At 43.2% G+C, this 13,726-nt stretch overlaps 1 protein-coding gene across 1 annotated transcript in view; it reads left to right on the forward strand.

The window, feature by feature from the left end:
- KBTBD12 (kelch repeat and BTB domain containing 12) overlaps positions 1-13,726 on the forward strand; it is a gene marked incomplete at its 3' end in the record, with an annotated part of 48,864 nt that overhangs the window by 24,771 nt on the left and 10,367 nt on the right. The window contains exons 4-6 of the mRNA XM_082060441.1: positions 121-391; positions 3,419-3,569; positions 11,909-12,106. Of these exons, the coding sequence (XP_081916567.1) occupies positions 121-391; positions 3,419-3,569; positions 11,909-12,106 (620 nt within the window). The remainder of the gene's footprint in view (positions 1-120; positions 392-3,418; positions 3,570-11,908; positions 12,107-13,726) is intronic.

The raw sequence follows: 13,726 nt of genomic DNA on the forward strand, positions 1-13,726 counted from the left end.
CATGGGTTAGTGCCAGTGGTGGGTTATGGTTGGACTCAGTGATCTTGAGGGTCTCTTCCAACCAAAATGATTCTAGGATTCTAAGAACAAGGGCATTTACAGCTTTGGGTTTTCCTACAGATACCAGCAGCGAGGAAACCAGTTTTGGCACAGCCTGTGCACCACTCAGCTCCGTGAACTCTATGCCTTGGGCACTATCCATAACGATCTCTATGTCATAGGAGGGCAAATGAAAGTGAAAAACCAGTACCTGGTGACAAACTGTGTGGAGAAGTATTCCATGGAGCAAGGCACCTGGAGGAGCACGGCGCCTCTGCCGGTCCCCTTGGCCTGCCACGGCGTGGTGACGGTGAAGAACAAGCTCTACGTGCTGGGTGGATGGACACCACAGGTTAAGAAATGTCCCAGTTATTGTGGTTTTGTTTACTAACAAGAAGTGTCATGTAGCTTTATGGTGTGTTTTTTGCATAGGAAAAGTACATCTGTGATAGCAGCAGAGTGAATTGCTCACATTTCTCTGATTAAACATCTTTTGTAGGGAAACCAAACAGGTGAAGAAGAATAATACCCGTCTTATGCCTTCCTCACTGTAAATACCACTTTCTGGAAGGGCAGTTCTTTCACGGAGATGTGCACAGTGAGTTTAAAATACACCTCCTGTGTCAATGTGGCTTCCAGCCTTTCCTTAGTTACCATTCTCTTCATTTTTCTAGGTATCACTAGACAGTGGTATTTAAATCATACAGGAGCCCTTAACCGAGCCCTGTCTTCAAAACGTGTACGCAGGTCATTTTCAGGGGTAGATTTATATATGAAATTAAAACTTGACCTCAGTTTCTCAGGAAATCTTTTTGGTTAACCAAGGTTCATTTATTTGATTTTATTATATTATATTATATCTTCAAGGAAAAGTCAAAGCATTCTCTGGAAAACAGACTCCTTTTTAATCAAGCCATTTTGTTGTTTCATTTGCATTGCTTGGCTATATAAAGTGTTAACGGGAATTTTCAGCAGGGCCACGGATTCCCTGTACAACTGCAGATGGTGTATCCAGAGCTGTGCTACAAGGAGGAGGGATGTCAGGAGCACTGCTTGCTCGCTCCAGTTGCCACCAGTGCAAAAGGTCTTTAAGAGCACAGCCCATTCTTATTTACTGCTCAGTGCAGTTTAAATGTGACCATTCAAGATAAAGCCCCGCATTTACTTGACAATAAAGTAGAGCATCTGTAATCCTTATTGCTGACAGCAATATGTTCAGACTTGTCATTACATCTCATTGGTTTGTGTTCTCTTGAAATAAATTACTGATCAGAGTATTTAAAAGTAGAGATGCATTCGGCAAACAAGATTTCCACCTCTTTGGATATTTTTGAGTGCAGGAGTCCCCAAAGGAGAAAATGGAAAGATCAGAGAGTATTTCTGATACTGAAACAAGACAGCAAGGACACCTTGCTATTTAAAGAATTAAAATATGAAAACATTTAATGTAGAAACAATCTGTCTATAGAAAAACTTGAACTGAAAGATATGTCATCTTACAAAGATAGACGTTCAAGTCAGACAACCAGCTTTGTCGTTCTTAATAGTTCTCCAGAACAGATTGTAAGGGGGAAATGCGGCTTAGAAACACAAGTTTGGAATATTGAGACAAGAATAATACAGGCACCCTGAAAACACCTAAAGGGAATACTTGCCAGCCAACACTATCACTAACAATACATGGGAGCCTGAGTTTATATAGCAATAGACTTGAGATGAGCAGATTAACAATAATTAATTAAAAAACATAGCTTTGTAAGATTAGGATGTAGCTGATCAGAACAAATCAGCTGAAGTTCTCCAACAAGTGCTTCAAGACCAGTGCTGCATTGTGCTGAATTCTGGTACCGTGTACATCCTGCACTCTCCATCAGATGCAGCGATTTTTATCTGTGGGATCCTCCAGCCGCACCGAAAAGGCAAATTAGTTAATTGAGCCGGGGGTTGTCCCTGTGCTCAAGCAGCACTGAATGTTCTGTCAATCCTGAACAAACGCTAATGACATGGCATTGATAGAGTGCTGTAAGTGCATGTGTCCACTACAGGACAGAGATAAATACATGTTCCCTTCCTACTCGGGCTTTGTAATTGAAACAAGGCGAGACAAAGTCAAGCCGGGACATAAAATGACAGCTTAGGAGGGTGAGGGCTGGACTCGCAGCAGCATCGCTCTGGCTCAGCCTTGGTCCAGCCTCGCTGATGCCAGCGGAGTTAAAAACCCAAGTGACCCTTGAGATAGAGAGAAGGGCCACTGGGTGTTGTGTTTTCTGTACCTAAAGAGCACCCTGTGTGCTCTGAGGTGAACATGACCACAAAAATGAGGTAGGATGTGAATTTAAGGCACATCAGATGGTGCCTGCTCCTAAGTATATACTTATTCTGTGTTGAAAATACACATCTTACCCCTCTTTCAGTGAATGAATCAGTTTTTCATGCTTATGACAAAGAAAAAGGGAGTAACCAAGGGGCTATATATCCACTTTCTAGTTTGTCTCCTACTATCTTGTCCATTACATCAGTGTTGGAAAGGTCTTTGGGGAAAGAAAAATAACAAGCGAAGCAAGCACACACAAAACAACATCACAAGTAAGCAAAGTAATTCTCTCCTCACTGCTATTAATACATCTCTCTACGTGAAACCTTTCATGCCGAAATATTTCAGAATCCTTCCCCCACGGCCCACTGCTTGTATTCAAGAGTGTCATACCCAGAAAAAATAATCTGAGTTCCCTGCATCACATTAGACAGGCAGAGAAAAGGGAAGAAGATTAGAGAGAACAAGAGGAGTAGGAGTGAGTATATAAAGAGTATTATGGCAGCAAAGATATAGCGGGGGGTGAGGAGCTTGTTATGAAAACTATTGAAGGAGAAGTTACAGTGGTTGAACAACATTACTCTGGTTAGGCTGACTAAATAAACGTGCAAATGACTTGAGAATAAGTTATATATATTTACAAGCCTGAGAAGGCCAGCAAAGCACCTCGCTGAGACTCACAGGACAGTCTGAGTAGCAGCAGGAATGGATTTCAACCTTCAGCAGGAAGAAAAAATGTTCTATAGGATGTTTTTCCCGCTGTTATGATTAGGACTTTACACGAAAGAGGCACGTTCTGCCCAGGAATGGGTTGTTATTACCCAAATCCTCAGCTTTATTGCTGCAGAACAGAGATGCCCTTGTGTTCATCTGCCTTCCACCGCGTCCTCCCAGCCGCAAGTCATGGGTGCTCTTAAACCCTCCTGAGCATGAATCACTTTGCAGCCATAATTGATGTGTTTATGTTATTTATCTGCTCGGCTGTCTGCTGTGATTAATTGCACGCAGGCGCGTGCAGAGGGCTCCAAATGTTGTATTATCCTATGGCTGTCATATTTCATACAGATGGATCTGCCTGACGATGAGCCGGATCGATTAAGTAACAGAACGTTTCGGTACGACCCAGCCCAAGACAAATGGACAGAAGGCGCCCCAATGAAGTACTCCAAATACCGCTTCAGCACAGCCGTGGTCAACAGCGAGATTTATGTCTTGGGTAAGAGGAAACAGATTTTTAGTGGATGGCACCATGACTTTTTCTTCTTTCTAGCAATTTGCCTCTGCAAAGTGAAATATCTCACCCTTTGCTATGTACCATAGGACACACTATGTTGGACTAAATGGATGGTATTTTCCTAGAGTTATTTTTTCCCCCACGTCATTTCTTCCTTCCTGTAGATTAAATTGAGTGAACGTTTAGTGTTCTGGATTAGCATAAGAAAGATATTTCACTTTTTACACTACTTTTATTTGAACATACAGAACTTGAACATCTAACAGGCTCCCATGGAGCCCCAGTCATGGGACTCTGAGGGAAGGGGTAATTCAGAAGCATGCTTGATGGTTTTGTTTGGATTCCTCCCAGCATCACCTGCTTTTCCTATCGTATTTGTCCCTTCCGTGGTGCACTGTCTCCATGGGCTTCCTCCAGTCTGTACCCATCTAAGAAGATCCACTGGGGCTGCTGGGGGCGGAGGAAGGAGAAGGGGAGAATCAAGGTGGAAGCAGGGAAATGCAAACTGTCATCTCCGTGCCACGAGGACCAAGTCCCTCTTCCCAGAAATAAAAACATGAAATAAATGAATATATAGTTCTAGCTGGGTACAGAGAGTAGTGTTGCAGAGATGAGACTTCTTTCAAGCAAGTCTTGAACACAAAGTCCTTAAACACAGTAAGTTTGTCGGCTCTTTCGGACAGGATCTCTGTCTTGTGGTACAGCTCATACAGGTGTCAGCACGTTCAGGATTAGGTGGGACTCTAGAGCAAAAATGAGGAATCACTGCAGAGAAAGCTGATCCTCTCTAATGTCTGTGATGTGCGAATGCAATTTCTACCACAAATATGAAGCAAAAAGATGGACCAGTAGCTTTGAATAAGATGCAGTAGCACACTCTTTGAGATACACGTCCCATTTTTGCTCTTGTCCATGTAGGTGTAAATCTGTAGCACCCAGTCTGCTGATCTCAGTTGTGTTTTGTCTGACTAGTTTTGTTCTAACCCAGATCAGAATCTGACGCTCGGCCTTTGAAGTGTTAATTTCTGAAAAGTCCCATTGGCACAGAACAGAGAGTGCACAGTCACTGTCCAAAACCTCTTCCCAGCCTAATTGCCAGCTCCAGCGTGTAAAACCTTAATGACTTCAATGGAATTATTCTCAAGTCATATTGATGGAAGGAAAATGAGAAATAGATTAGAGTTTTTGGTGTGAGTAATAGCATCATTCAGAAACCTGTACCATGTGTCTTAATCAGCAATCCTGCAATATAATTGTCTGCTTGTTGTGTAATGTTCCTAGAGAATCTTACGCTATTTATACAATGTACATAATCCTCATAAGTAAATGAACAACATTTCCTAAGGCTCAAAATCCTTTCTCCTATTCATCCCATTTGACTGATCTTAGCTCTTTCTCTCCATATTTTCCCAGGAACATAACTATATTCATTGGAAAGCCCAATAAAGAGCAGTATTGTGTTCTTAATGACAGAGGCAATTGAGACACTTTTGGAAGAAAACCAGATGGGAGGGCTCTATTTAAGGTCATGCATTTTAATCTCTTGCTTAAAAAAAATATCCTTTCCAGCTAAGTCTCTGAAAACTTATTACAGCCAGTGTATAAATTAGGAAAATTTATCCAACTGAATCCATTTGAATGCCATATTCATTAGCTTGCCTTAAAACACATTCAGTAGAACTACTGTCTCTGAAATACAGGTCACTGGTAAAAAACGTTGTATCACCATGACAGCTTTAGCCACGTGTTGCTTTAACGTTATATAATTCCTACTTTATAAGTAAGAACATATAGAAGGACTTAAGTGAGAAATCCTATTAGGGAAGATTTAGGAATCAAAGAGTTTTTGTTTATCCTCCTTAGCCTGGCATCCCACCTCTTAGGACTTGGTTTTTCCCCCGAGTTCTTGCTGAGAGCTTCTTTTAAAAGTTTTAAGCAGTTAAATGAGGTTCAATTAAACACTGAATGTCTCCATCATAAAATACTTATTTGAATATGTACTTTGGGGTCCCTCTGGAAAGGAAAGCATGTGTAGGAGGGGCTGGAAGGAGACATTTTAGCTTTCACAGTATTAACTGTGCGTTTGAATAACACCTTCTTTTAACATAAACACCTCTATTTATAAATGTGCTTTGGACTTCAGACAAGTAGCAGCTTATGGGCCTGATTCTGCTCTGTTCTACCTGTGCAACAGGCTCCGTAGTGCTTGTGTGCAAGGAGGAAAAAAGGCAAAAATTTGGTCTGGTAGATGAGATCGGAACTGCTTTGTACTCAAAGATTATCAAAGGAAATGAGAACAAGGCATTACGGGAGAAAAGAAGGAGCTGGAACTGAAGCTTGACCATGTTTAGGATGACAATCAGCTCTGCTTCTAATCAATCTTTTGCCCTCGTGTGTTGCACAAGCTGCATTAGCTCATCCGCAGTGCTCTGTGTTAGTAAAGAGTGACAGTGCTTCTCGGCTTCACCTTTGGAAGCGCCTGCCAGGGCTGGTTTTATTGCTGCTTTCTGGAGGAGCCAGCTCGCAGCGCTGCTTTGCAGAGAGCGCCAGCAAAGTGCCGACACTCTCAGCTTGAGCGCCGTTAAAGAGCAATGAAGGGAAACGTTACATAAGAGATTAGCGCTATTAAGTCCATTGCGCATTCCAGAGATCAATTTAATAGTGAATTATTTTACAGGAGGCAAAGCTTAGATTTCACTTGCTTGTTGGAGAAGTACTCTTTTTTCTTTTCCCATGTTCCTTTGATAAAAGCTCAAAAAAGGCACTGGTAAGAATGCATGTTGCTCAGCGTTGTGATCTGAGGACTTAATTAGGGCAGTAATAGGTCTTGATTATCCTGACCAGCATCACCTGGAGCCTCCACCCACAGGTCCAGGAGCATCATTTAAACACAGGCCTGGGGATTCAGCCCTCTCTTGTCACCTTCCTTCACCTGAGAGCGGCTGGTTGGACCCTCTGTGATCGCCGGTCCCTGGTTCTGCAGAGCTGTGCCTTGATGGTGAGCTTGTTACACGGGTCACCTTCCCTCTGGAAGCAGCTCTGCTCTTGTTGCTCCTTGATATGCTGCCCTGGCCAAGAGGCTGTAGTTCATATCTAATTTCAGGGGTCTGTTAGTGGGAAAACCTAATTAAATGGGTTAGAGTCTGATATTCAGAGATACCCGTCACCCTGCTGCTCTCAGTGGGGTACAGAAGTGCTTTTCTGTCCTGTCTGAGCCACCAGCCACCTTGTAGGTGTCATTTTGGTCTATGTGATGAGCAATCTGGACTTGGATTGGGGTGACTATCCTAGGAGAGGGAAATGTCTATGTTGGACTCAGCTGCCTGGCCTATTTAGCTGCTTAAGAGCTTGGTGTGGATGAGACCTGGAAGTGCAATTGCTCTGTACCGGTGCCTGTTTCACAAGTATCAGTGACACGGGTGGAGTCACCAAGTACGTGTGGGTAGGAACATTCTCTGTCTCTTGAAAGTCAACTGCATGTCAGCCTCACTCCTATAGAAATATAGACTCATAGAATCGTTTCAGTTGGAAGAGACCCTCAGGATCATCAAGTCCACCCATAACCTAATCTAGTTCTAGCACTAACCCATGTCCCTAAGAACATTGTCTAAACGCTTTTAAAATGCCTCCAGGGATGGTGACTCCAGCACTGCCCTGGGCAGCCTGTTCCAATGCCCCACAGCCCTTTGGGGAAGAAATTGTTCCCCAGATCCAACCTCAACCACCCCTGGTGCAACTTGAGGCCATTTCCTCTCATCCTATCACTTACTACTTGGGAGAAGAGACCAACACCCTCCATGCTCCAACCTCCTTTTGGGTAGTTGTAGACAGCAAAAATAAAGATATATGTAAGGCACCCTTTTTCCTTTGCACCTGATGAACTGATTATCACCAGTGACTCTTTACCACTTCGCTGCTGTTACAGACGTTTCCCCTCAAGGATGTTCTGCTATTAGAAGTGATGTGACTCAAATTGCATTCAGTCTTCTCAGATGAGCGTGGGGCAAGGGGGGGGGGGGCAGCTGACCCCCATGTGCTTTGCCTTCAGCCAGCTCTGAGCAGTGTGTGGGTATCGCAAGGCACAGAACTGCGCCTCATTGAAATGCCGGAGATGTGCTAATCACATCACCTACCCGGCTTTGCCTTCTTGCATCAAAGGCTTGTCTTCTCTCTCCCGATTTCTTAATAAAGATCATGTATTTTATTTATATATTTATTTTACTAATGGAGCTTCATGTTAAATTTAAAGTCCATTAGAACAACTGCTTAAAGAGTGCCCTTGAAAGTATGTTTGATTGCAGAATCACCCAAGCGTGATATGAAAAGCTCTCAAGCATTAATGGGTTTGGGAACACAAAGGTGGCTTCGCTGGCTTTTTTAGTCTTTCAGTGGCATCTGAAATATCTCCTAGGGAAAGTGCATAATGTAAAAAGCCTAATGTGTTGAAAGGGTATATTTGTAAGGGGTGGGGGAAGAATGAATTCGGTGATTAAATCCTCTTGTGTGATGAATGTGAAAATGACAGAAATGTTCAAAAGTCCCAGTGAGAAAATCCAGCTCCCCTTGCACAAAGGACATATAATTGGGCTTTATGCAGAGAACTAAGGCAGGTGGTGTTGAATTCACCTGCTCCGTTTGTGACAAGGTGGGGGAGTGTGGCTTAATGAGGGACCCTCCCCAGCACCCATTGGGGTGCAGGCATGGAAATAGCAATTGCTGTCCTTCTGCACACCCCTTGGGGCTTTTGGGGGGCTCCAACCACAGCAGGTATGTTTTAGTGACCCCATCTCTAGTTCTGGGTGGCTTAAGGTGCAATTGCAAGCACAGATCCCTGTACTGCTGGGTCCCTTGGCATAAGAGTCTCCTCCCAATGATCTGCAACCCTCTGCCCTCTTTACTACTTTATCCTTGTATTCTTAGCTGTAATTCCGTATGTCTCCACTTGCACTCCTAATGGTTTCATAAATCTGCATGAAGAAGGCACTGGGACAGGCTAATCTGAGTTGTGAGTGATGGGGCACAAAGCCTGAATCGCCTCATGCAGCAAATGTCTTTTTTTTCTGCCAATTTGTAGTTTTGCATGGTACGTGCGTTGTAGATGATGAATAGCCTGGTTAACGAGAGATGCCTCCACTCAGTTGCAGATGTGGATTGATTTAAGTTTCGGAAATGTCTTTGTTGATGTGTGTATTCAGTCCTTTGGAAAGAGGCCTGAGACAGCAGTCTCCACCGAGGACAGGCAGGATTGTCTCACACGTGTATTTCTCAACCAGCAAAGCAGTGCTGGTAGAGTCTGATGTCCCCAGATTCCTTTGTTAGCAATATTTCAGCAGTAGCATTGCCTTAGAAAAGGCGATTGAAATTCTTGATTTCTTGCTTTTCAGGATGGTATTTTTCTAAGCTTGAAAATTAAACATTACTCCCTCTGGTTTTTCCTTCTCATTTTCTATTTGCTGAGAACTTAGCTTTGGCCTTGTTGTAAAATGAATGTGACATTGGATTTACCTGAAATGGCTGTGGAGGGCGCAAGTAAAATGGAGGTATTTGGTACCTTCAGGACTGTCTCTGATAATGACCGGATTAAAGGAGGTCAAGTTGCTTAAACTATCCAATGAGGGTTTCATAAATGCTTGAAAATACGTGGAAGCTCTTGAACCTTTGAAAAGACAGGTCACCAAAGATGACTTCTCTAATGAGTACACAGGAAAAACATGTGGAGGCGGATCCTCTGGATCAGCAATTGAATGTCTTCATTAACCGGTAAAGGTCGTGATTTCTTTTGCAAAAAGTCACTGACTGTGCTGTGTCGGTTTTGTACCTGATTATTTCAGTTCTTTCTGAAGTTACCGTGCCCCACAGATACTCAATTTAGAAAATGACAATAAAAATGCGCTAAGAAATGAACAGCAATTACACTTCTAGAAGAGTTCTGGGGCATTTTGACCGCTGCCCCCCTTGAAATACTGAGGCAATCAGCAAAGCTATTGTTGTTTGACTCTGACATTCCCTAACTGGTACCATTCATTCATCTGGTTGAACAAGATGCTCTTTCATTCTTCATATGAAGACTTTTCCTATGGACGAATGCGTATTTTTCAGCAGAGAACAGTTACACCTGGGCTAATTAAAAAAAACCCCGTCTTTTGCATAGATCACATTAATCTGTGAGGAGCTTTATTATTACTGGTTTCCATTTAAAACTGTCTTGAGTAGCTCTTTCTATACTATACTGCACTCTGTAGACTGTACCTGCCCTGGTAGCAGATTGTCTTGCATGCTGTCCTCTGTGAGGAGGATGCTATAGAGAATGCTAAAGGAGGATGCTATAGAATCAGAAAGACTACGTGATAAGCAATCAATTAAATAGCCTTACCAGATTAAAAAATTGATTAGCCCTTAAAACCTTTCTCGATAATTTTAGGGGAATAGTGTCCTGTCCTTACTGTAGCACCTCTCTTATAAGCCATTGAGGAGTAGTGGAGAATACTGCATAGAAGAGGGTGATGCTCCTGGCATGAGGAACAACACAATAAGTAAATGCTTGAATTCTGAAACTTGTTTCCAAATAGTCCTAAGGAATAGCTCAGCGAGACTCCGTTGTGAGAAAGGCACAGCATGACGGTGCATACAACTCTCTTTTTGGCGTGGAAATGATTAGCAAAAATCCATGAGCACAGTAACTCCCTGGCCCAGCTCTCTCAGGTGAATCAAACCTCAGAGGAGCCCATCAGAGCAAATGCTGCGTACCTGGGGTGTTAAGCTAGGACTGAAAGAATTTGGATGCTGGCCTTGTTTAAAGCACACGCTGAGGGGATCCTAATACAAACTGCCAGGATCTTGTTGGTAGGTATTAGGGCAAGTAAAGATTTGCTGTGCATGGAAAAAGAGCTCAAAACCAAACCCAGTGAAGGCTTTCAAATTCAAATATTGAACTGAATCAAATGCTGCAAAATTCAGCTGGAGAAAACTTCCTGCTGATGATAATGGATGCTGAATTTGGTTCTAATTTTGCTGCTCTGATACAGGCACAACCGATCGTGTCTCTGCCCGACTCTAAAATGCAGATCAGGAATAAACTGGTAGCAAATTCGAAGCATTGCAGTCCCCATTTACATGTGGCTGCCTCTTGCAAATACCTTTGGAGAATGCACAAAAGGTTGAAAGAAATAACAGTCCATATGGAGTGCTAGATGAAAAACCATGTGCAAGTAAAACTTCGAGTGCTAGGGGCTCATTTCTCTCATAGACCAGCTTAAGAGCTCTAGGGGCAATATACTTAAAGAGCAGCCCCACCAACCTGGGGCAGGTTCTACTTGCAGTCCTTTCCCTTGGCATATACAAGGGTGTAATTACATGCCATACGATGCATTTTGGATTTGCACAATCCAGCATTCCTACACGCGTATCTGGAAAGCTGGCCTTCGTGTGGAAATTGCTTGCATATTGCAGTTATTTTAAATTTAAAAGTGGTCACATACACACAGAGGCACAAAAGAGCTGCTGCAGCACGCCAGCAGTGCTCATTACAGGGTATTGTGTCCATTGGCACAGATGGAAAACCTGCCAGGGGACGTCAGCATGTTAATTCTGGAGAACCAGAGGCTGTGAATTCAAAATCTGGATTTGAATACTGGAAAGGGTTTGGCAAGGCGGTGTTTACACTGCGGTTTCAGTGTGCACTGAGATCTCAGGTGTGTCTGCAGCCTGTTGCATTACCTCCCAGCAAACCAAACCTGAGATCTCTTTCAATCCTGCAAATGTGCTTCAGGCACCCTAATTAACCCTTCGACAGCAGAGCTTGTCACCAATCACTCAGCTGGGACTCCTGCCTATTGGATGGGTTTGTTTCTGGAAGCTGATTTCCCTTAAGAAACTGATATAATATTTTTTCTTTTATTGAAGACCGGTAACCAAAAAATCCAAGTGATTGTTGGTTAGCATATGTGAGGGTCAAATACACTAACAGTAATCGGAAAATATGTTTGAACAATTACAACTTAATGATAAAGTGATTTGTCCAGCACACACAACAATTCTGACCATTTCTACTGTATAGGCAGAAAACAAGGCAAAATACCTTTGCATCTTGAAGACATGCTGCTTCTCCTCCCTTTGATGCAAGGCTTCAGAAAGGATCTTGCTTTGATGTCTGTAGACAACGTGCAGGAGCCTCTGCTTTGAGTTTACAATCAACACATTTCTGGAGCTGCAAAAGGGAAAAGGAGGGACATGAGGACACGTAAACCAAAGATTATGCAGCCAGCAATGTGTTTTTGAGCAGAACCCAGGACTGCTCCATCTGACCTACATATCATTTGCAGGAGGAATTGGATGCCTCGGTCGCGACAGGGGACAGACACGGAAATGTCTCGATGCGGTGGAGATCTACAACCCCGATGGAGACTTCTGGAGGGATGGACCTCTGATGCCTTCTCCCCTCCTGTCCTTACGGACAAACTCCAGCAGCGCAGGCTCCGTGGAAGGGAAGCTGTACCTCTGCGGGGGATTTCGCGGAGCAGGTACTGAAGTGAGCGTGATGTTCTCTACACAGTCGAAACCCGTTCCACTGTACACAGACCTGACCCGATGGCCGAGCAGCCCTCTCAGGTGGCACTGGCATGCCCTGGAACCACAGAGCTGCCGCAGCCCTTTGGACTGCCGGTTCCTAATGTCAATATGAATTGTGCTCTGTTTGCCCTTGGCTTTTTTTTTTTCTTAACAAAACACGAAAAAATTAAGGATGTTTCCAATCTGCGCTAAAACTGTCCAAATCTACAACCTTGGTAGAATTCTTCTGGATTTGCATCCAGAGCTGCTGAGATGAGGAGCTTAGTGTGTCATGCCCAAGTTCTTTAATGTCCATAACTGTTGAAGATTAAGGCTCTATCCGTCTGCCCTTAGCCAAGCTATCTGGCTCTGCCTGTTTACTTACATGCTTTTCATAATCAGTGTTGAAAAAGCTTGTGGATTTAGTAAGTACTCTGGGTAGGGAACTGAGATACGAACAGACTAAAATTCCAGATCTGGTGATTTCGGACAATCCCAGCCCCATTACCACCTTTCATCTTTTAAGTCTTCTTCCTTCCAGCTACGCTTGGCTCTATCTAAAGCTCCAGTCCCACTAAGCTTTTTACAAAGTGTCTCTCAAAACACGCACACTTAAATTCTCCTGCTAAATAGCAGCTGCCACCCCAATTTCCTTTCTAGAAGGAAGTACAATAATACACGTGCGCTGCTAATAAATGTCGTATCAGGCTCGTTGTTACCCAGGATTGGGCACACGGTATCACTCGATGACGTGTCCTTCACATTACACTGACTCCAGTTGCATCAACTCGTATAATAAACTCTAAAGTTAAAGCTCCTGTTCTTTTAGAATGATGATTTTCATCAGCTAGTTCACAACTCACCTCCCTCTCCCTTCATTCACTGCTGTTTGAAGAAGCTGCTTCCCGAACACAGTTGCGTGGCAGCTCTCTAACAGGCATGTTCTCGTGTCATCTCCGATGGAAGTTCTGTGACCTCAGAGCAATTATGGTTATGATACATCACTGTGTTTCCATAGCAAACACTGTGCCATCCTATTTGTCTTTTCTCCTCAGGAAAAAGTCTAAAGTTAGTGGTTACAAATCTCAAAAGGCTGATCATTTGCACTGCCAAATGAAGCAATTTCATTCAAGATGACTAACAGATTAGTATGAGATTTTCTGAATAAGGTACCTTCAGAGCCATAAAAACACGGTCTGTACAACACCACCACGTTTTATCACTGAGTCGTGTACAAAGAGTGGTGGTATCGGGAGAGGTGGGAAGTGCCCTGTGGATTTCTAGATGACCATCTTTTGTGTGTTTGTATAACGCCGGCTCAATGGGGTCCTGACTCCTGACGGTACCGTTGCAATGTATATAATTATATATAGAACTCCCCTGCACTAAAAAGTGTTATTTAGATTGGAAAACAAGAAGTCAGAGTTAGAAAATGCCAGTTTTGCAGTTACCTGTGCAACCTGGATTCTGACCCCCACACGTGCATTTTGTATACCAGTGAAGAAATAGTATATGATTGTGTTGTTAGATGTTGTTATGGTGTTTATTAACAAGGGAGCCAAAATAAGATTCTCACTGTCAACTGAAAATCA

Source organism: Streptopelia decaocto (assembly GCF_964273445.1).
Source record: "Streptopelia decaocto genome assembly, chromosome: 8".
In the NCBI taxonomy this organism is placed as follows: domain Eukaryota; kingdom Metazoa; phylum Chordata; class Aves; order Columbiformes; family Columbidae; genus Streptopelia; species Streptopelia decaocto.